Source organism: Rhinopithecus roxellana, chromosome 14 (assembly GCF_007565055.1).
Source record: "Rhinopithecus roxellana isolate Shanxi Qingling chromosome 14, ASM756505v1, whole genome shotgun sequence".
Classification (NCBI taxonomy): Eukaryota; Metazoa; Chordata; class Mammalia; order Primates; family Cercopithecidae; genus Rhinopithecus; species Rhinopithecus roxellana.
In genome coordinates this window covers 65,879,063-65,903,100 of record NC_044562.1, presented here as the reverse complement: position 1 = coordinate 65,903,100, position 24,038 = coordinate 65,879,063, and the positions used below count along the sequence as shown (strand labels likewise).

Sequence of the window (24,038 nt, the reverse complement as noted above, 5' to 3'; positions counted from 1 at the left end):
GTTGGGCTGGTAAGTGTCATGAGGCAATGTTGAAAGAGTTCTGGGATATTATTTCTGATGTACAAGGAAGATTTAAGGAAAATGAAAGCTATCAACAGACATAAGTCTATATAAGGAATACTTAAGTTTGGTCTGCAGTTACCTTAGAGAGCAGATCTATGAAATATGGAATATATATTTTGTGTGTATGTATACCTAGAGAGAGTGTGTGTGTATGTATATGTGTGTGTGTATGTGTGTATGCGTATGTATGTGTGTGTTATAAAGAGAGAAATAGAGAGTAGGGCCAGGGAGGAGAGAGAGAATAAATATATATTGGCACAGCAATAGGAAGATTCTCAGAGGTGCCCATGAGGATAGACGGCCATTTCTGGAGGCATTACCTCTATTCCCGGTGCTGACTGAGTTCTGCTGAAGCGGGCTTGAAAGATTGTTTCCTGGTTATCATGGGGTGACACATCTACTGTGATATTAGAAAGCATCAGTGGTTACTGGCTGCATCAGAATGATTAAAATATGCTGATTCTCCTGCCTTCCCTTCTGATCTTCTGATTGATATACATGTGGTGGAGCCAGGGCCTCTATATTTTTATAGGTCCCTTCAGGTTATGCTGCCAGTTTGAGATCTACTGCCTTACTAGATCTTGATAGTGCCTTCAAATGAGTCATTTCCTATGGAGAAAAAGTTAATTTTTGCTCAGTTTTGCCTCTCAACACCTCCTTCCCCCAGTCTTTGTTAACTTCCCTCTGCACCCCTCCCCAACCCCAGGGCAGGTGCATTTTGAGAGAAATGCCCTATTGTCTATCTTATTGGCCAAAAAATGTTAAGGGTTGATTATGTTCACTAGTGTTGAAGACATTCATTTGATGAGTTGTTTGGCAATATCAGTGGTGGTTTAAACTGTTTATACCTTTTATCCTATCAATATCCACTGTTACAGATTTCTGCTATAGGTCCATTCTTTTGGGGGACTGTTTGGCATTTTATTTGTTTTGATCTATATACATGTATCATTTTTATTAAATACATTTTTTAAGTCTGGTTAGGTTTCTTTTTTATTGTGTTTACTTGTTTGATGCCTCAGTATTAAAAGTGTATCTTTTTCTGGCCAGGAAGATCAAGGGTTTCTCTGAGAATAATCAGGCTTTGAGAATATTGAAATATTTAGGACCCAGATATTTATACTCTATTTTAGTCAATAATCTTAAGGGATGGGAAAAATAAAATTATTGGTTAAAAGCAGCTTAATGTTCATGACTAGAAGCTACAGCCTGGTTAACAGGGGCTCCCTTTCATAAAGGCTGATCAAGAACTATGCCAGCATCTCTCATGAGATGAGAAATCTCACGGTGCTACCCTCAGAAATCATGCCCTTAACCCTTTCACTGGACAGCAGCATATCATGTCCTTTGTTGCTTTTGTCAGTTAAAAAATCCTTAAGCCAATTTAGTGATTCTTTTGTTTACTCCTCTTTATGGTTGTATATTGCTGTTTATGTCAGTACCAGATGTAACAAATTTGTTGTCACCAAGTGTTAGATCAAATATAAGTGTATATGTGTATTATAAGTTGTTTTAAAATAAACTTAGGTTTGGAGCAGTGACAAAAACTTAAGCAAAAGGAGCTAACTGAGCGGATAGTAAGTAAAAGCAATGAAGAAGGAAATTTGAATTGAATGTGGTAAATGAAGTTGACAGAAATGCATTTGTTCTGGGTGTACATAATGCATTATTGCTTCTTTGTTTCCTGTCCACATTTCCTCATGAACTTTCCTGCCTTTCCTTTTTTGTTAGCTTCCCTCTTCTTCAACGTGGGGCCAGCAGTCCAATACAACAGCATGTCAGTCCCAGGCCACACTGTCGTTGGCCGAAATCCAAAAACTAGAGGAAGAACGAGAACGGCAGCTTCGAGAAGAGGTAAAATTTTAAAGTTTTTATTTAAAGGGACCTAGTCAAGCAGTGTTCCAGAATATCTAGCGTGCATTATGGATTAGTGGTTACTGAGGACAGTTACTGTCAGAATTGTTTTGTGTCTGAATTGGATGTTCATTATTAAACTTCGTCCCATAATTTGGTTACCCTAGCAGATGTGAAGGATCTCATAGGAATAACATGAAGATTGGGAGATTGAGTAACATAACTGTTCAGTTTTCTTAAGCATTTTACTGTAGTTCTTGAGAAGACCTCGTAAATAAAAACGCATGGGTTGTTCAAAATTGTGGGTGAGTTGTGTGCAGATAATCTTTTGTAAGTCTGATGTCTAGAAAGCAGAATGTATTTTTCTCCAAAGACACTGGGTTCCCTGACTAGTCTAGAAAAATATGACAGAAATAAAGTACCTCTGCTTTTAAGTGTATATCCTATAGTTCATCATTAGGGTAGGAAGGGTACAAAAGAGTGTAAAAGGGAAGGGGAATAACACAGCTTTTGACAGAGAGGAGAAAATGAATAATTCATAGTTTGGTTCAGTATGCCATTTGGTGCCTCATTCATTCATTCATTCATTCATTCATTCAACACATGCTTACTGAATACCTACCTACTTAAGGTCTGGGGATATAGCTGAGTCTAAAACAGGCAAGATTTTCTGCATTCATGAAGCTGACCCTCTGGTTGAGGAGAGAAAAGTAGAAAATATAGCGTATGAGAGGTTGATAAGTGTCAGAGAGATAACAAGGGAAGGTGGGTGGGGAGAGTGTTGGGAATCAGGGGTAGTGATGGTGTGGTGGATTTAGGTAGTGGGGTCTGAGAGGGCCTCTGAAAAGGTGACGTAATATAGCAGAGTCCTGAAGAACATGCTTTATGTAGATATGATTTGAGGTAGAGCTGTCAATTTGTTAGAGAATGTAAGTTGTCATTTTTGGATTTCGGTCATGTGGTTTACTGAAATTAGGAGGGCGTTGGATACACAAGGAGAAGTGGAAATTACCTATTTGTGTTTACCATGTAGTGTGCTTGAAGTCATCCAGTAAGAGAAGATGTTTCTTCACACTTGAAGATGACCTTATTTCCTACCTTTATTTAAAAAAAAAAAAAAAAGGATTGAACTTTCTTTGGAATCATCTTTCTCTAAAAGGTTACCAACAAATGGATGCAGAACAGAGTATATCTCTCCCTTCAGGGCTAAAAATTATCTCACTAATTTTGGTCCCCACCAAATGAAAAGATAATAATAGTGGTGATGACAAGGAATCCCAGGTCTCCTCCCGCCTGCCAGAAGTTAATAATTATTTCATTTGTATTTTATTTTTGTTTTTTTTTCCTTTTAGGGATTGAGTCTCGCTCTGTCACCCAGGCAGGAGTGCAGTGGCGCAATCTCGGCTCACTGCAACATCCACCTCCTGGGTTCAAGCGATTCTCCTGCCTCAGCCTCCCAAGTAGCTGGGATTACAGGCACTTGCCACCACCACCAGCTAATTTTTTTTTTTTTTTTTTTTTTTAATATTTTTAGTAGAGATGGTGTTTCACCATGTTGGCCAGGCTGGTTTCAAACTCCTGACCTCAAGTGATCCACCCGCCTTAGCCTCCCAAAGTGTTGGGATAACAGACGTGAGCCACCGTGCCCAGCCTTCATTTGTATTTTCATTTAATTTTCTTGGAACTTTTAAGTCTTCCCATACCCTTCATAAGGGTGCCTCTTAATACATATTTCTTGCATAGAAAAACCTAAGATAATTTTATTTCGTTGTCATCCCTGGAGGCATCCTTTCTGGGGGCCTCTAACCTGTTCTGATCTGGACACTCTCAGCTTGCTACATAGCTGCTGTTTTTTTTTTCTTGAGTTCCTGTTATTTACATGTTTCTCCCAGGACTGATTTTTACTTTCTCATGTTTTTTCTCCGATTTTCCATCTCTGTGCTTTTATCTTTTTTGATAAGATCTCGCTCTGTCTCCTGGGCTGGAATGTAGGTAGGACTACAGGCGTGTGCCACCATGCCTGGCTAATTTAAATTTTTTTTTTTTTTTTGAGACAGTTGTCACTACATTACCCAGGCTGCCCTCAAACTCCTGAGCTCAAGCGATCTTCCCACCTTGGCCTCCCAAAGTGTTGGGATTATAGGCATGAGCCACTGCGCCCTGCCCTTTTTATCTTTTCTATGGGGCATTTTCTCAGTGTTACCTCCAGTCCTTCTGTTGGGCTTCTCCTCTTAGAGACAGGGTCTTGCTCTGTCACCCAGACTGGAGTGCAGTGGTGTAATGGTAACTCACTGTATCCTTGAACTCCTGAGCTCAAATGATTCTCCTGCCTAGGCTTCCCTAAATGTTGGGTATTACAGGCATAAGCTACCACATCTGGCCAAGTTGAGCTTTTAATATGTGCTATCTTATATCAAACGTCTGTGAGTCCTTATTTTGTTCTTTTAAGTATTTTTATAGCCTTTTATTCTTGTTTCATTGAATCCACCATCTTACCTCTCTAAGGATATTACTTACTGATAGCTTTTTAAAAAGCCAACTCCTATTTTCCCGTTCTCTTATTTCTATTTCTGCTGAATTATTTTTGTTTGTTTTTTTCTTTGGCTTTTATGTTAGAAGTTTATGTCAAATGTTAGGTAATTTTGGGCTGTTTGTTCCTATTTACAAATAAGGCACTCAAAAGCTGATTAGAGGTTCTGGTATGTACAGCACCTTGATAGACTTTCCTGTAATCGTTTCTGGCTGGGTTTTTCTGTTGGGGATGTCCACCCCCCACCCCCACTCCAATTTGCTGGTACCTACCTATAGGTGTATTTTCTTGTCAAGCTGGTTTCTTGTCAAGGATAATGTACCAGTCTGGTTTGGCTTCTTCAGACAGGGAATGTTCAATTTTCTGCTGTGTTGAGGGAGAGTGAATTGCATAACTGCTTAGAGTGCGGGAGGCAATTTTGTGGTCTTACTGCTTCTTTTTACAGCCTTTCAGCCAGTCTTCCTCTGTTTGAGAGATTCAGCATGTCCAGTTTCTGAGCCTTCTTTATGAATCTGCCTGTTTCTGAGCTCCTTTACTTAGATTTCAATTTATTGGGTCTGTTACATTGGTTCTCATTATTTATCTGCTTTTCAGATTTTAAAAAATCTATTCTGTTTTCTTTGTCCTTATGGGTTTATGCTGTGTGTGTGTGTGTGTGTGTGTCTGTGTGTGTCTGTGTGTGTGTGTGTGTATAAATAATCTGTCATTTTGGTGGGGGTTTTAGGAAGTAAACATGTTTTATTTCTATGCTTAACCAAAGGCCTACTTAATTTTTTAGAAGTAATTCTGGCCGGGTGCAGTGGCTCACGCCTGTAATCCCAGCACTTTGGGAGGCCGAGGTGGGTGGATTACGAGGCCAGGAGTTCGAGACCAACCTGACCGACATGGTGAAACCCTGTCTCTACTAAAAATACAAAAATTAGCCAGGCATGGTGGCAGGCGCCTATAATCCCAGCTACTCAGGAGGCCGAGGCAGGAGAATCACTTGAACCTCTGAGGTGGAGGTTGCAGTGAGCTGAGGTCGTGCCATTGCACTCCAGCCTGGGTGACAGAGTGAGACCCTCTCTCCAAAATAAATAAATAAGTAAATAAAGAGGTAATTTTGAGGCCAGGCACGGTGGCTCATGCCTGTAATCCCACCACTTTGGGAAGCTGAGGTGGGTGGATCACTTGAGGCCAGGAGTTCGAGACCAGCCCGGCCAATACGGTGAAATCCCATCCCTACTATAAATACAAAAAATTAACCGGGCATCGTGGCTTGAACCTGGGAGGCAGAGGTTGCAGTGGGCTGAGAGTGTGCCACTGCATTTCAGCCTAGGCGAAAGAGTGAGACACCATCTCAACAACAACAAAAAAGGAAGTAATTTTGCATTTGATGTTTTTATTCTCCTTTTTAATACTGTTAGCGATTTACATTTTTATTTGCAACAGCAGAATTTAATCCCATCAAGTTAATTTTATGTAGCTACTATGTGTTTGCATTCCATTTAGTATACCGGATATTTATAACTATTATCTAAAAACAAGAATCCTCAGCTAGGTTCTATTTTTATGCAACAGCAAAGGCGCCAGCAGAGGGAGTTGATGAAAGCTCTCCAGCAGCAGCAGCAGCAGCAACAGCAGAAACTCTCAGGTTGGGGGAATGTCAGCAAACCTTCAGGTACCACGAAATCTCTTCTGGAGATCCAGCAGGAAGAGGCCAGGCAAATGCAAAAGCAGCAGCAGCAGCAGCAGCAGCAGCAGCACCAGCAACCAAACAGAGCTCGTAACAATACGGTGTGTGCATTTTCCTAAGCTGTCGTTTTATGGACTAGTATTATCTTTTCTGACTGTCTTCTTATCTTTTTAACATGATTAACGATAATAATTTTTCTCTTTTTCTTTAACAGCATTCCAACCTGCACACCAGCATTGGGAATTCTGTTTGGGGCTCTATAAATACTGGTCCTCCTAACCAGTGGGCATCTGACCTAGTCAGTAGTATTTGGAGTAATGCTGACACTAAAAACTCCAACATGGGATTCTGGGATGATGCAGTTAAAGAGGTGGGACCTAGGAATTCAACAAACAAAAATAAAAACAACGCCAGTCTCAGGTAGGGCTCAAAATGACCACACCTATGCACCTTGGTTGGTTGGGAGGTGAGGATGGAGGAAGTTTGATGTTGGGTGGGCAGGAAAAGGTAGTTATTTAGTTTTTACTTACCGTTTTCATCTGTGTTCAAGCACATGCAGTCGTAATTATGGTGATTGCTTTCTTCCCCATAGAAACACATTCGTATTAATTCTTGGGGCTCCTTCTGCTGAGCACTTATTCTATCGCCTAGCACATGGTAACCACTTAATAAATATTAGAAATAGTATAATGTTTTTGTTGTGTTGTTGAACATTTCTTCAAGCTATTCTTTAGATACCTCAGCATTTTTCCTAAATTTGTATTTTTAAGTGATTCATACTATTAATATGAGTATTATAAATTACCTCTGTAATGACCTTAAACCTATTTATTTTTATAAGTTAGTTACATTTTCATCTTCATCTTTCTTTCCTCAGTATACAGTGTTGTTGAACGAGCATGGGTTTTAGTGTTGAATACATGAACTCAAATCCCAGCACTACCACTTATTAGCTGTGTGACCTTGGGCAAGAGGGAACCTCTTTGGGCCTCAGTTCCCTCACCGGTAAAATGAAGATAATAATAACAACTTTATGCATGTAGTTGCAAAGATTAAATGAATACATGATAAGTAGTAAGTGCCTGGCACATAGTAACTACTTAATAAATGGTAGTGTTGTCCGATTGTTTCTTCTTGATTTAGGGCCTAACATATTATGAATATAGGACAATAAATTTTTGTTAGTTTATTGAGCATCTTTGCCAGGCACTGTGCTATAGGCTTTTTCATACAATATCTTTATTACTTATGATAACCCAAAAAAGTGTTAGTACCATTTTACAGATGAGGAGACTGAGGCTTAGTAAAATTAAACAACTTACCTAAGGACACATAGGAAGAATTTCATCCTTTTGTCTAAATAGATGCCCTTTATCCACAAATTAAGATATATTAACTGAGACTAGATTTTAAGGGTATATCCAATCCAAATATTTGAATTTTTTTCTTTTTTGGAGCCAAGCATTGGATTACTGGACATCCATCCAGTGTTGCCAAGACATTATATATGGTATTGTGCTATAATCATATAGTAACAGTTTCTGGGAATATAATATCGCCCTATTGTTTTGCTTTAGTAAATCTGTAGGTGTGTCTAACCGGCAGAATAAGAAAGTAGAAGAAGAAGAAAAGTTGCTGAAGCTCTTTCAGGGAGTAAATAAAGCCCAAGATGGATTTACCCAGTGGTGTGAACAGATGCTTCATGCCCTTAATACGGCAAATAACTTGGATGGTAAGAATTGGGAAGGGAAACCCGGCATGTGGAATGACAGAGCAGGACCCACAGAGAGGCTGGCAAATTTGAGCAGTGGTCCAGAAGTCAGAAGATGAAATCTAAGGAGGTCAACTCCTGCACCTGCCGTGGGAACTTGACTCTTTAATAGTATTACTTGTAAGAAAAGTCTAGTAATACTAAACTTTTAGTAATAGGTTATTGGTGGTTGTCAAAAATTAAATGCCATCTTAGACTGCCTTAATGATACACAGGACAGAGGAGGTCTTAGTTCCATACTGTTCATTTTATGGGGAACATTGCCAGCTATGTCAGGTTAAAAAAAAAGTAACTGTCATGCTGGAGACAAAGGTCAACCTGGACAAGTGATGACTGAGGTAATGTGACATCATTCCCTTTCTACCTTTGGGGGAGGGAGTGGGAATTGTGATAAAGCAAGTGTACTTATTTTGTGTGAGGTAAAACTAGGACCAATGTGCAGAAGTGAAAAGGCTTTGGCACAGTTCAGAAAAAAACTTGCTGATGGTTAGCTGTTTATAAACAGAACTGTCTCCCATCCCTGAATGTTTGAAGAGAGACTGGTCATGTCAGGATTCCCATAACTAACAGGCTGAATTAATTAGTCCACCTCTGATACCCTGTCTAAAACCAAGAAACTGTGAAAAACAGAAGTAACGGAATTAAAGGGTTCCTTTGCAGCAGTGTAACAATATCTAGTGATTTAAAAGTCTACAGAGAAAACAATTTTAAATAACAGTAATGGCTGCCATGCATTAAGCACCTACCATGTGCTAGGCACGCTCTTGGAGTTAACATGTAGTATCCCAGTTATTTGATTAGCAGTGATTTTTGAAGATACCTTTACAAGATAGGTGATATTATCCCCATTTTATAAATTAGGAAACAGAGGCTCAGAATGGTTAAATAACTCATCAAGGTCACACAGCCAGCAAATTTCGGAGTCAGGTTTTAAACCCATGTTTGTCTAACTCTGATACTCATGCTTTTCTCCTATAACACACACTGCTTACGTTTTCCATTTGATTTCTCTCTAAAAAAATCTCAGTGGATTGAAAGTTCCAGGAGGATATAGCTGTTTTCTTTAGTATACGTTGTAGTGCCTGGCACACATAATAGGAGTTAATAAATATTTATTGAATTTGGGGATTTTTAAGGGAAGAATGAATCCCCAAATTACTTCAGCCTTAGTCAAGTAACTGTTTCAGTCAATGTAACATTCAGTGAAATTAAACATGTGATATGGGTGTTGTGATTATAGTGTTTTTTTCATTTATATAGGGTAGATTAAAGAATATTTAAACACAATTGCTGCATACTTATCAAGTTTCTGTCATTAATGTTTGATTAGGTATAAAGATATATTAAAAATGGAAACTGATTTTTGTATGTTCTCTTTCATTATTTCATTGTTACCCTTGTCTTCTTCTCTCCCATTTTGCAGTTCCCACATTTGTTTCTTTCCTGAAAGAAGTAGAATCTCCTTATGAGGTCCATGATTATATCAGGGCCTATTTGGGAGATACTTCTGAGGCCAAGGAGTTTGCCAAGCAGTTCCTTGAGCGCCGTGCCAAACAGAAAGCCAACCAGCAGCGGCAGCAGCAGCAGCAGCAGCAGCAGCAGCAGCAGCAACAGCAGCAACAGCCATCACAGCAGCCTCAGCAGCAGCCGCAACAGCAGCCGCAGCAGCAGGTATAAAGTAGTGTAGTGTATGCAGTACCTCTGAGGATTAATACCTTTAGATGTTGAGTAAACCAAGAAATGAAAATTAATACAAAGGTACCATTTTTGTATATCCAGTAACCGTGCTTTTAAAAATGTGTAGACTTCATGTTTTCAAATTACTTGTCCAGATACCTTTGTGTATCTCCCAAATAGCAAGTTACAACCATTCATTTTACACTAGGTTTACCAGTTGCATTTTTCTTGGTTCATATTTGTGTCATAGTTTGATTGCACGTTTCAACGTGTCAAACCCATAGATCTGGTTTTGAAAAGTTAAAACTTAAAATGTTGAATTCTCCAGTGTTCAGGATGCACTGTACTCAGTACTGACAACACTGCAGCATGCCAGATACTTCATGTTGTTGGGGATGTAAAAGATACAGCAGTGATTCTCATTATTCACAGTAGTTATATTCTGTAAAGTCCCCATGAACACTGAATTTGAGCAAATACTGAACCATTGCTCCTAGGGGATGGAGTTAGGTTCCCATAAACCTCTAGTCACAACATTTTCCTCACCTGATGAGTACATAATCTTATTTTATGTGTGTGTCTTTTTAAAGACACCTCATTTCATATATGTTGATTCATTAATATTGAACTCACCACCAATAGCACTACTATTCATGCCCAAATGAAGCTTATCCAGCACACATATTTTCTTCCTAAGGCACCTCACAGCCTTCCTGTACTTAGGAACACCAACCAGTTCTTCAGCACTATAGTTGAGGGCCACTTTAAACGGTGAAATCCAGTGGCTCATGCCTATAATCCCAGCAGTTTGGGAGGCCGAGGTGGGTGGATCACGAGGTCAGGAGTTCAAGACCAGCTTGGCCAACATGGTGAAATACCGTCTCTATGAAAAATACAAAAATTAGCCAGGCATGGTCACGTGCTCTTATGGTCCCAGCTACTCAGGAGGCTGAGGCAGGAGAATTGCTTGAATCTGGGAGTCAGAGGTTGCAGTGAGCCAAGATCTCACCACAGCACTCCAGCCTGGGTGACAGAGTGAGACTCTGCCTCAAAAAAAAAAAAAAAAAAAAAAAAAAGTGAAATCATTAATAAAAAGCACAAAAATTTGGAAAACATGGCACTTTAGATCACAAAAAGAGCACTTGTTGGCAGTATTGAGAACTGTAATAAGAAGGCATTGTTTCCTTGTTCTACCTTGACTGGGAATATATGCCTTTAGCATCTCATGTTTTTTGCTGAGTATGTGTATTTCTAGAATGACCATAAAAGCACTACAAGTATTCATTTTGGGGTTACAAATACATTTTAACAAGTAGGTGAATTCACAAATACAGAATCTGTGAGAATCAGTTGTACAAGTTTTCTGAAAGACAAGTTGGCAAGGCTCATGGAAGGACATAAAGATATTCATATCCTTTCCTCCTGTAATTGTTATTCTAGAGAGAATCAGTATTCATTATGGGTCACTTCCAATGAGGATATGGAAGATACAGAGAAGTACAAGGCATTTAACATCCAACTGGGTAATGGGCTAACAGGCATAAATTGAAGGAAAGTGAAAGATGTAAACACTGAAACACTAGGAAAAAATTTTATTTATTTATTTATTTTTAGACGAAGTGTCACTCTGTTGCCCAGGCTGGAGTGCAGTGGCACGATCTCGGCTCACTGCAACCTCCAACTCCCGGGTTCAAGTGATTCTCCTTCCTCAGCCTCCCGAGTAGCTGGGACTACAGGCACACACCACTATGCGTGGCTAATTTTTTGTATTTTTAGTAGAGATGGGGTTTAACTATGTTGGCCAGGCTGGTCTTGAATTCCCGACCTCATGATCCACCCGCCTCAGCCTCCCAAAGTGCTGGGATTACAGGCATAAGCTACCATGCCCAGCCCTAGGAAAAATATTTTAAGGAGAAGGCATCATATAGCAATATAGAAGACTGTTTGCATTTGTGAAATGGCTCCACTGTGGGCTAAAACAGGAAGGTGGAAGCCCAGTAAGCACGTGCACCCATGGGCGCACGCATACACACATGCTCACACCAGGTTTGTCCTTCCACAGAGCTTTTTCCACTTCTCCCCCACTACTACCACCTGTGCCTTCAACTGGCTCATTGGCTAATAAGAGGCATGAAGGGGCCGGGCGCAGTGGCTCAAGCCTGTAATCCCAGCACTTTGGGAAGCCGAGACGGGAGGATCACGAGGTCAGGAGATCGAGACCATCCTGGCTAACACGGTGAAACCCCGTCTCTACTAAAAAAATACAAAAATCTAGCCGGGCGAGGTGGTGGGCGCCTGTAGTCCCAGCTACTCGGGAGGCTGAGGCAGGAGAATGGCGTAAACCCGGGAGGCGGAGCTTGCAGTGAGCTGAGATCTGGCCACTGCACTCCAGCCCGGGCGACAGAGCGAGACTCCGTCTCAAAAAAAAAAAAAAAAGAGGCATGAAGGGCTAGTAGGCAATTTCACAGTGTAACCAGTTGGTAGAAAGTATACAAACAGTATTTTGGGGTCAGATCCTTTCTGGGATTGCTGATAGGAATAAGGTACACGACTTTAACTTTGGTAATATGCCACCCCTGTCCTCTCTGTCCTGGGGCCCAGGGAACAAAGAGGTTTTCTGCTCTTAGGTGAGAGGTGTATATTGCTAGGGTGCAGTGGTCTGCTTATGATTATTTGCAGTATTAATTTCCTAGTGTTTGGTACAGACTCTGTATATCCCAGAGAAGTTCTGCCATCACAGCAGGGTAGAAACCCAGAGTTAGCCAGGACAGGCTTTGTGGAGGCACTGAGCCCTGAGTGGGATGTCTCAGTCTAGATAGAGGAGAATGGTGGCTCAGTGGCCTGCTCTTGGTTTTATTATTAGAACATGTGATGATAAGCTTTTTGTTTTTCTGCTTTTAAGCTCATACTTGATTAGGTGAGGACAAGCCAAACATTTTCCTAAGGTGAGCCAAGTCTGAATCCGCTGCATAATCTCAGTCATGTTGCTTATTTCACAGGACTCTGTGTGGGGGATGAACCACAGTACACTCCATTCAGTATTTCAGACCAATCAAAGCAACAACCAACAATCCAATTTTGAGGCTGTGCAGAGTGGCAAGAAGAAGAAAAAGCAGAAGATGGTCCGAGCAGATCCCAGTTTATTAGGTGAGCACGTCCTAAAGTCTTAGCTGAGTGTTGGAGGAGTGCAGATGATACCAGTTATCCTGTGTGAGTCTCCATGGAGCATATTTTTTCAAGAAGGGAAATATTTCTTTTTATCAATAATTAATGTTTTAACTGGTTCAAAATAAGTAGCCAGTATTTACTGGGCGTTTCAGTGCAGGAGCTGTGCCTCATGTAATAACAACTTATATTGTATGGTGCTTTAAAGTATTGTTTCATATTTAATATGAATTTCCCTGGAGGATCTTTAGTAATTTAGTTGGAAAACGATGCTAATAATGGATGGCACTAAAAGTATGTTAAAAACTTAAATGCTTATTTGTATTGAAAGCAGACCATTAGTCTTATCAGGTGTTGCAAGAAGAGAACCAGTATGTGTTTGTAATCACTCTGTATATCATATAATTATCAGAATTACTTTGCATTATGAGGTGACATCCCAGTTTCACCAGTAATGAGCGGACCAAGGCGCAGAGATTCAGAACATTTCCCAGTGTTACATAGCTTTCTGCTATGGGAGGCTGGGCTTTCAGGGCAGGCCTGTTTTCTTTCCACCCTTCTGTGTTACCCATGGCTATTTTTGTCTGTCTTTATGGACCATGCAAGGCAGGCTTGGGCAGAGTGGCTCACTTTGGGAAGCTGAGGTGGGTGGGTCACTCGAGGCCAGGAGTTTGAGACCAGCTGGGATAACATAATGAGACCATATCCCTACAAAAAATTTTAAAAATAGGCATTGTGGTGCATACCTATAGTCCCAGCTACTTGGGAGAATGAGGCAGGGGGATTCCTTGACCAGGAGTTAAAGGCTGCAGTGAACTGTGATCATGCCACTGCACTCTAGCTTCTTGGAAAAGGTGACATCTGAATTTGGGCTTTGAAAGAACGGCAGAAAGGATGGGGATTACTGCTTCAGGAATAACAAACAGTATAGGCTGCCCATGTGTTTTGCAACAGTGAAACTAACTTTTTTTTTCTTCTTCTTTGAGATGGAGTCTCACTGTTGCTCAGGCTGGAGTGTAGTGGTGTGATCTCAGCTCACTGCAACCTCCGCCTCCTGGGTTCAAGCGATTCTCCTGCCTCAGCCTCCTGAGTAGCTGAGACTACAGGCACATGCCGCCACACCCGGCTAATTTTTGTATTTTTAGTAGAGACGGGGTTTTGTTATTTTGGCCAGGCAGGTCTTGAACTGCTGACTTCAGGTGATCTGCCCGCCTTGGCCTCCCAGAGTGCAATAGAATATATTCACAAAGATGGAAGTTCCGGTTGTTGTCCTGTCAGGAGGGCAGAACAGTGAAGAGGCTGCTAGACTAGGTAAAAGATACCAGTGACTTGGAATAGGGTTTTGGTAGTGGGGATGAAAAGGAGTTAGATGGATTTCAGAAATGTAGGGGATAGAATTAACTGGACAAGAAGAGTGGAAAGGTCTCAGGCTTGGGGAGCAGGATGGATGGATGGTGTTGCCATTTGCTGTGAAATGATAAACAGTGGAACATGGAACAGGCTGAGGGGAATTGAGTGTTGACTGGGTTGAGTTTGAAGTCCCTGTGGGACAATCATGAAGAGCCTGAGACCCCATACGGTGAGAGGCAGGCGGTAACCTTACAGTGCCCTTGGTAGGATTCTCTCTTTCCCTCAGAGCCTTGCGGCCCTGGTGAAAACAACATGACAGTAAAACCTAACTTTCAGGACTGTCCTTTAGAATTGGTGCCTAAAGCCAGACACGGTAACTCAATGTCTATAGTCCCAGGTCTTTGGGAGGCTGAGGCAGGTGGATCACTTGAGGTCAGGAGTCGGAGACCAGCCTGGCCAACATGGGGAAACCCTGTCTCTAGTAAAAATACAAAATTAGCTGGGCATGGTAGTGGGCACCTATAATCCCAGCTACTCGGGAGGCTGAGGCAGGAGAATCACTTGAGCCTGGGAGGTGGAGGTTGCAGTGAGCTGAGATCATGCCACTACACTCCAGCCTGTGCAACAGAGTGTGACTCCATCTCAAAAAAAAAATAACAATTTAAAAAAATAATATTTAAAATATTTTAAAATAATAGTAATAAAGAATTGGTGCCTGAAAGCTGGGTTTGGGAGCTTGTAGATATGGTGTGATTCTGTTTTCCTCTGCTTGCTTGTCTCAAAAGTTGATGTTAAGGATGGATGGAGCAGCCTGAAATTTTTTCCAATTTGTATGGAAATAGGTGAATAGATTTTAAAACATTCCTTAAAGTCTAACTAAGAATCTTTCGGACTTGAGGATAAGCTGTTAGGGAAAAGGTTGCTCTGAAAATGAGGTCAGACCGTTTGGACTTAAATATTCCCTTGGATCTTATCTTCTATTTATAGATCTAAGAAAGGAAGGGACTTTAAAAACCTCACTATAAGGGTGTGGGAGATAGGTCATCCTAGGAGTAGAGTTTAAGGAATCCATATACCTTGAAGGGGAAGAAAAACAAATGTTGAACAAAGTATTGAGGATACTCACTGAGGTTATGAAAATTACTGCTCGCCTAAACCTCACTCTGGAAATTCCTCTCATAATTGCTCATTTTTGTCGTGTACTTACTCATTTCATTTTCATTTATTATTTTTTAATTTACATATTTCATATAATTTGTATACTGAGAAAAAATTAACTATCCATTAGCTACACATTCCCCATGCATAAAATGGGAAAATGGGAAGTCTTCATTGAAAAAGCAGTCACTGATGGAAAGAGAATTTTGCTTCTAAAACAAACCAGCTGAGGGGGGCCACAGCCTCATTTTAATTACCAATATTCTCCAATATCTCCTATCTCCAATAGGCTTCCTCTTTTTTTTCCTTTTTTTGGAGACAGGAGTCTTCCTCTGTCGCCAGGCTGGAGTGCAGTGGCGCAATCTTGGCTCACGGCAAACTCCCCCTCCGGGGTTCAAGTGATTTCCCCTGCCTCAGCCTCCCAAGTAGCTGGGACTACAGGTGCATGCCACCATGCCAGCTAATTTTTGTATTTTGGTAGAGACAGGGTTTCACCATGTTGACTAGGATGGTCTTGATCTCCTGACCTCATGATCTGCCCACCTTGGCCTCCCAAAGTGCTAGGATTACAAGGGTGAGCCCCCGCGCCTGGCCGGCTTCCTCTTTTTAGAGCTCTTCTGGTGGTCATTGTGAATCAGCAGCCTGCACTCGGATGTGATAAACACACAACACAGTTTCCCCCAGACTTTCCTTATAAGAACAACCTCACAAATCTTAAAGAACTCATGTGAGTGAGACTATGCTCTGAACCTCACAGAATATCATCTTTAGAGCCAGGCATAGTGGATTGAATCCTTGTTTGTGTTGCCTTGGGTTTCATGGTACCCAGAACTTTCCCTTACATCAAATGGCTGAATTTGATAAAGAATGGCATTCAGCCAAAGGATGAATGCATACCTTGCCAGTTTTTGAAATGACAGTTGAATGAGAATATGTCTGTTTGCTAAAAGCCTAGACTGATAATTAACATATTAATCAACTTTTTTTGGCCACAGATTTTTCCCTTCCTGTCTTTGCATGAGTAAAATTAATTTAGCTTTTAAATTACACTTCCACTTCTTTTGCATGTAGTTCATTATTGCCTTTTATCACATTTTGTCTGTTCTTAAGATATACATGAAGTCAATGAAAAACCTGCCTCAGAATAGAGTAATATTTTATTTCACAGACTATTTGGCCTTTAGGTTCTTATACTTGCCTAATTAACTGTTACTTTAAAAACATAAATATTAGGGCCAGGCACGGTGGCTCACGCCTGTAATCCCAGCACTTTGCGAGGCCAACTTGGGCAGATTGCTTGAATCCAGGAGTTGGGGACCAGCCTGGGCTACATGCCAAAACCCTGTCTCTACAAAAATTACAAAAATTACTTGGGTGTGGTGACACATGCTTGTAGTCCCAGCTACTGGGGAGGCTGAGGTGGGAGGATCGCTTCAGCCCGGGAGGTGGAAGTTGCAGTGAGCCAAGATCGCACCGCTGCATTCCAGCCTGGGTGACAGAGTGAGACTCTGTCTTTAAAAATACATATATATATGTATTTATATATATATATATATATATATATATATATATATATATATATAAACACTAAGGCTTTCATTATTTTCAAGGGGGAAGAAAAAGACTTGTGGGTTATTGGAACATAGTTGATGGGGTCAAACTCAGGATGGGGTTTAGAATCCTAGCCTCTCCCTGTATTTGGTCTTGTAAGCAATTTGTACCACAACTTTTTTGGTTGATAAATAGGCATGTTTGTTTTTTTGAATCATGATATTTTTGAGTCAGTTAATTAAGGTATTTTTATGTAAGGCATTTTTGTTTGTTACTGTTACATTTCAAATGTGTATTTATTTGAAAACTTGAACTTTAAAAAACAAGAGGCTGCAGAAAATCCAGCTAATATTAACAGAACTGCTTTTAGAATAAGGACATTGCCTGTTTACTTTTTGGTATTCAAATAGCTAAAACAATTTGGGATTTAATTCAAGGTAGAGGAACTGGAACATTTTTGGGGAGTCACTCAGTTTAAAGAGATATTCATCATAATTTTTATCAACCTCCAATTATGGAAGTTTTGGAAAAATTACATACATGTGACCATTGGGCATTCGGCATTAGGTTTTCTTTTTTTCTTTTCTTTTTTTTGAGACAAGGTCTCACTCTGTCGCCCAGGCTGGAGTGCAGTGATGTGCTGTCAGCTCACTGCCTCCTGGGTTCAAGTGATTCTCGTGCCTCAGCTTCCCGGCTGGGATTACAGGCATGCAGCAACATGCCCAGCTGATTTTTTGTATTTGGAGTAGCGACAGGTTTTTGCCATGTTGGCCAGTCTGGTCTCGAACTCCTGGCCTCAAGTAATCCACCCACCGTGCCCAGCCAGCATTAGGTTTTCAACTGTCAGTTGTGTTTGTAAGTACTGCTTATTGCCTTCAATGGGTATGCTAGTACTGCTTTTTCTAAACCAAATTCCATTTTGGTTAATCAGATATTGCTAACTGAAATCCTTTCCTTTGCAGATATATTTACAGTAGATCGAGTTGGAGTACTTTAATCTTCTTGCTTTGTCTACTCTGGGAAAGAGAATATGCGAAGACTCTAAGGATCTCATAGTGTGTCTTCCTTGGAGCCTCTCACCCTGAGTATCAAAAGCTCTGGGCCAGAACTTTCATAAAGTTTTTGACTGGTGGGAAGAAGTATTCCCGTTAAAGTGGGTTGAGGTTTAAAGGGGCATTAATCCCACTCAGATTTCAAAGTTATATGGTCAAGTAGTTACAAAGAACTTAGTGTGTACAACCCTCCATGGTAACCCCCCTGCCCACTCCCATTTCTTTTAAGGTAGACCTCCTGCATGAACTTCCCCCAGGACCAGCCCAGCCTGTCCTTGGTACATACTCACATCCTATTGTTTTCTCTGATTCTCTAAAGCAGTGGTTTGCAGGGTTTTGTTTTGTTTTGTTTTTTTGTTTTGAGACAGAGTCTCTCTCTGTTGCCCAGGCTGGAGTGCAGTGGCGCGATCCTGGCTCACTGCAAGCTCTGTCACCCAGGTTCAAGCAATTATTCTGCCTCAGCCTCCCGAGTAGCTGGGACTACAGGCACCCACCACCACACCCAGCTAATTTTTTTTGTATTTTTAGTAGAGACGGGGTTTCACCATGTTAGCCAGGATGGTCTTGATCTCCTGACCTTGTGATCTGCCTGCCTTGGCCTTCCAGAGTGCTGGGATTAAGGCATGAGCCACCGCGCCTGGCCTGCAGTTCTTTTTAATTGGTGTGATGTTATTTTGTTTTATTTTCCTTCCTAATTAAGTTATATCAGAACCCTAAGAAAATAAAAGAATTTCTCTTATTGGAAGAATAGAAAGCTACTGCTGTGACCTTTATCTTTATTTTGTCTCCCTGTAATACTTCTTGGTATGCTCAAAAACAAAAGACTGGCCAGGCGTGGTGGCTCACGCCTGTAATCCCAGTACTTTGGGAGTCCGAGGCAGGTGGGATCATTTGAGGTCAGGAGTTCAAGACCAGACTGGCCAACATGGTGAAACCCTATCTCTACTGAAAATACAAAAAAATGAGCCAGGCATGGTGGCATGTGCCTGTAATCCAGCTCCTTGAGAGGCTAAGGCATGAGAATCGCTTGAAACCAGGAGGTGGAGGTTACAGTGAGCCGAGATCACGCCACTGCACTCCAGCCTGGACAAACAAACACAGACTTACATTCCAGCTCACTGCCTAGAATTTGAGTAACTTGGTTGCCTGGGTGTGGTCACTCATAGCCAGTTTTGTGTTTTTGTTTTTTTGTTTTTTGCAGGATTTTCAGTCAATGCATCATCGGAGCGACTCAACATGGGTGAAATCGAGACACTGGATGACTACTGAGCACCTGCCAGTGGACTGGCCATTCCTCTCCTGTCTGCCGACTGTGGAGTCTCCACCTTTGGACACAACACTTACTCACCATTTACTCTTTTTATCACTCTGCAACAAATCACAGAAACGATCATCTCAGGCTTTTTTCTTCTGGCCCTTTGTGTCCAAGATTCTTTAATCCATTTTTGTTGGTGAACATCTCAGACTATAGATAAGTGGACTGGACCCTGTGTCTTGTGGGTGGCAGTTGGGATTACTCCCCAACAAGGCTGATTTTAGGCAGCATGTGTTCACTGTGCTGTGATTTCATCTACTATCTCCCAGAAAGTGTGTTGGGATCGGCCATCAGCAGCTTGCTTTCTCTTGTCACTTTTTTTCTTCTATTTTGTTTTTTCTTCTTCTTTTTCCCCCTATCAGGGCAAGAGGTCTAACTGGTGCAATCAGGAAGAGAGTTATTGGTTAACAGACATTGGCCAGTAACAAAACACCCCACGGACTGTGACTCGAGTATCCAACAGGCAGTCAGAGCTCTCCCGGTCTGAAAGTTGCATTGCCACTGCTAACTTTGGGATTGCATCAGAGAGGCCCTGAGTGGGGTTGAGATGAGGTTGGATTGGTTTGATGTTACACACTCCTCACCTGTTCTTTCTGAGCGTCCTTTCTCTGAAAGGATTTGTGTTTTTCTTCGTTAGATAGTGACTTCTGAGCAAGCTGATCTCCCCTGGCATACTCCAACCTGATTGGACAAAGGAAACCGTATGGCCTGGGAGAGAGACTATTCTTGATTTTTCTTTCTTACAAAAACTGATTTTTCCCATAAATATTTTTACTTCAGAGGACTAGGACCATTTTGTTTTGGGCCCTTCTGCTGAAAATTTGTCTCGTTTAAGAGGCAGCTAGGATCTTTACCATATGTATGAATTTGTATAATTTCATTTTTGGATAGGGATAAACTTTTGCTTCCGATAAAAGCCTGGAATTTCATCTGGTCCTCAGAGCATTGCGTGTGTGTCTTGCTGTAGCCTGGAAAAGGTTTTGTGTAAAGATTCTGGGATGGCAAGTTGCTTGCCTTTTCTGAAAAGAGAACATACAGAACCTGTCCATCTTTAAGACCTTCATCCATGGAATCTACTATACAGGAGGATGCAGTGGGCTGGAGGGGATGGGCGAAAACGGGAGCGGGAAGCCTGGCCTGGCTTCTGGTCATGGCCTCCTAATACCTTTCACTTCAAGTAGAAATGTACTCAAGCCCTATTTATAAACAAATACTCTTCCTGCCTCCACCAGACCCCTACAGAACATCACCTGGAATTGCCACTCACACTGGGTTGGAGTCATTGGTCAGCTGTGCCTGTACGAGAGGTGCTGTGGTCTGGGCAGCCCCTGGAAAAGCACCTTTGCTTCCTGTCATTGTTGCCTGAAGAAGGCTGGAGTTGCTCTGAGGGCAGTTTGGGTTTGGAGTATTATATTTGGCTTCTATTTTTATTATTTTGGATCACCAGTCTCCCTATCCCTTCTTGCCTCCCTCCCTTCTAAACATGTATAATAACTATACAGAGACTGCTACAAAATTGTATATAGTTTTTGGATCAAATAGCATGAGGGGAGAGGAAACCATTAAAAATTGGAGCTCCTACTCTCCTTTGCTTTGTAAATTCAAAAGTAGGGGGTGGGTGAGAGGGATAGTTAAAATGTTTACAAAACTTTAGGCTCCCTCGGAACTTTTGCCAGTGTGGAGGAAAATAAAAAAGAACTTAAATAAAACCTGATTGTATTCTATCTGAGTGCACCTCTTGTACTCACCTTTATGGAGGCTGAGTTCTGCACTAAACTGTTCCTCTTGGTACCATGGAAAAGCTCCAAGCACCCAAGACATGGAGGCAACCATGGCTTCTTTCTCTGCCAGACCACATAGCACTGGCTGGTTCTGTATTTGAGAATGTAGAGGTCAAGGCAGATGTCGGTAAGTTTGACCAAGTATCTTTTTTCTTTTGACTGGCCCTTTCTGCTACCATGTGGATCAGCTCCTGCCCTCATGCCACAGACACACCCCTTCTGAACACACACCTCCAGAGCTTGCCCACACCTTCCCATCTAGACTCTGTGTGTGTATTCAGGAAAAATGAAAATAAATTTTAAAAAATTGGGAGTGGAATGGGCAGATTAGGGGGAACAAAGTCATTTTGGTTACAGAATATCCATTTGCTTAACCAAGGAGACTTGCTTCTATCTGAGGAATTTACCACTTAGTAGAAAGAAACCACTCTTCCTTGGGAATGTTTGTTTCTGTCTCTCAATTCTACTCTCTTTCATATTCTCATTTGCTCACCCTTTCACTTAGAGCCACCGTTTTCTCATCCCATTCTATTAACTTATTTCCAAGTTCTCCTAACTCTTCCTGAGTTTTGAAGTATTTGTTTTGTACACGCTTTGCTTCCAGTTTTTTGTTTGGTTGACTTTTTTGGAGATGGGGTCTTGTGTTGTTGCCCATGCTGGTCTCTAACCCCTGGGCTCAAGCGATCCTCCCACCTCAGCCTCCTGAGTATCTAGGACTACAGGTGTGAGCCACCATCCCCAGCTCTAGTTTTGTTGGTTGATTTGTTTAAATTCAGAGATTTAAAAACATCCCAGACAAGACAGTTTGATTATGGAGACTGTCCGCAAGCAGATTGGTGTGCTGGTGGCTGCTGTGCATAACAAATTCCCTCCAGATTGGCTTACAACAGCCCTTCATTCTGTGGGTCAGGAATTTGGATAGGGCTCAGCTGGGTGGTTCTTCTCCTGGGGTCTTCTTTGGTTGGGGTCAGATGTCTTCTGGGGCAGCATTCCTATGAAGGCTTAATGAATTAGGGCAAGCTTTCCAAGATGGCTCACTCATGTAATGATAGTTGACGTTGGCTGTAGGCTGGGAACTCAGCTGGGTTGATGACTGGAGGAGCTATGTGTGTCCTCTCCGGAATAGCAGCTTCAGAGGAGTTGAACTTGTTAAGTGGTGATTGGCTTCCCCCAGAGAACCAGGCAGAAGCTGTGTTACCTTTTTGAGCTCTTAGCTCAGGAGTCATATAGAGTCACTTCTGTGACACTTTATTCCATCAGAGTAGTCACAAACCCACTCAGATTCAAGAGAAGGGAGTATGGGCCTCTCACTGCAACCCCCCTTGATGAAAGGAGTGGCAGGGTCACATTGGAGAAGAGCATGTGGGATGGGAGATATTATAGCCGTTTTGGGGAAATACCTGCATAAAATGAGTTTATGCATACATGAAGGACTTTATTTTCATTGGCTTTAAGTTGAGGGTTTTTGTTTTTGTTTTGGAGATGGGTTCTTACTATGTTGCCCAGGCTGGTCTCAAACCCCTGGGCTCAAGTGGTCCTGCTGCCTCAGCCTCTCAAGTAGCTGGGACTACAGCTATGTGCCAGTGCACCCAGCTTGTTTTTTTAAATTTTAGGATAGATAATGGTACTTCTGGCTTTATTTAAATATTTTTTTTAGGGAAACCATTGTATTTATACATGCATATATTTTTATATATACAAATATGTATATAAAAGTATATGTTTTACATTTTCAATATATATATAATATATACATATATGTTATATACGTATATATATTGCACCCTACTTTAAAATTCACTGATAAGAAAATTGGTAATTTTGTAAAAAATGCCCAACTGTGCATTATTAATAAAAGTATGTGAATGACTCTAATTAAACAGAAGTGATTATTTGAAATGAACATATTTCTATACTTCCAATATGTGACTTAGACCATTTTCAACAGAGTAGCAGGCAAGCGCATTCTAGAGGGAGTAAAGTACAACCAGAGCACATTCCAAATGGAAATTGACCTTATAGTTGATGAGTTTCTTAGAACACAAAAGCCCAGCTATGGAGGGTGACTTTCGTCCTGCGTGAGTTCAGTCTCTGGTGAGGAAGCTGTAATGCTTTCTAGGACCCTGGAGAGTCTGAGAACCTTGAAGCAGCCAGATGTGTGATACTTATTTGCAGGTGTTGCCTGAGAACGATGGACGCGTATAGCTTTTGGTAGTGCTGGTTCTGGCCTGGGAGCCTAAAACCTTCAAGAGGACAGTTTCCCTCCAAAGAATTTATCAGTGGGAATGTTTTGCAACAAAAGTATCAGCCATAGCAGTGGGGCACCACATGGGAGAAACAGCACATAGATTCTGGGAAGTAAGAAGTGGGCTCTTTACCTAATAGCTGATCTTCGACCTAAAAGCTGTCATTGCGTTCCCTTTCATTGCTGCCAAAGTGATGACATCCTGGAGATGGAACTCACGATCACCTTCACACTTGGTTCAGTCCACCTGATCATAAGAAGCAGAGACATCACCTCTTAAGGACTGTTTATTGTCCCCCAATTGTAGGAGTGGAAGGTTAGTTTCCCTTGGCAGCAAATTGCCTTTTTATTCGAATTTCTCCTTTAGCATGAGACATGCTCCTGGGAATGGTCAGTGGGTCAGTATTGGGTTTGGTTGCATCTGACAGAAAATAAAAAGTCAGCAGTGACAATAAAATTGCTTATTTTCAAGTGAACTAGGTCATTGGTCCAAGACTTGTGGGGTGGCCCAGGGATCCAGATTCTTTCTGTTTCAGCATCCTGATTGTGGCTTGCTTCTTCTGACTCATGATCCAAGGTGACTGTTAACAGCACCAGCCATCACGCCTATATTCCAGGCAGGAAGAAGGAGTGGGGTGAGGCAAACAGCACACCTCCTTGCTCAGCCCTGTTTAAGGAGCTTTTTGGGGAGCCCTATCCAACATCTTAAGTCTTACCAGCCAGAATGTAGATACATAACTACAGTTAGTTGTAGACGTTTTGGGATTTTAGTTGAGTGCTTTCATCCCCAAATGTCATTGGGATCCTGTTACTGAGAAATTGGGAAAACGGATGCTACATTGGCAGTTGCA

The 24,038-nt window shown here is 41.5% G+C and overlaps 1 protein-coding gene across 1 annotated transcript in view; it reads left to right on the top strand.

Moving 5' to 3' along the window:
- Window positions 1–20,885, top strand: part of GIGYF2 (GRB10 interacting GYF protein 2) — a 166,414-nt gene extending 145,529 nt beyond the window's left edge. Inside the window, 7 exon segments of the mRNA XM_010354548.2 lie at window positions 1,795–1,917; window positions 6,008–6,223; window positions 6,337–6,542; window positions 7,700–7,854; window positions 9,317–9,564; window positions 12,570–12,717; window positions 19,048–20,885. Of these exon segments, the coding sequence (XP_010352850.2) occupies window positions 1,795–1,917; window positions 6,008–6,223; window positions 6,337–6,542; window positions 7,700–7,854; window positions 9,317–9,564; window positions 12,570–12,717; window positions 19,048–19,115 (1,164 nt within the window). The 3' untranslated portion in view covers window positions 19,116–20,885.
- The last annotated feature ends 3,153 nt before the right edge of the window (window positions 20,886–24,038 follow it).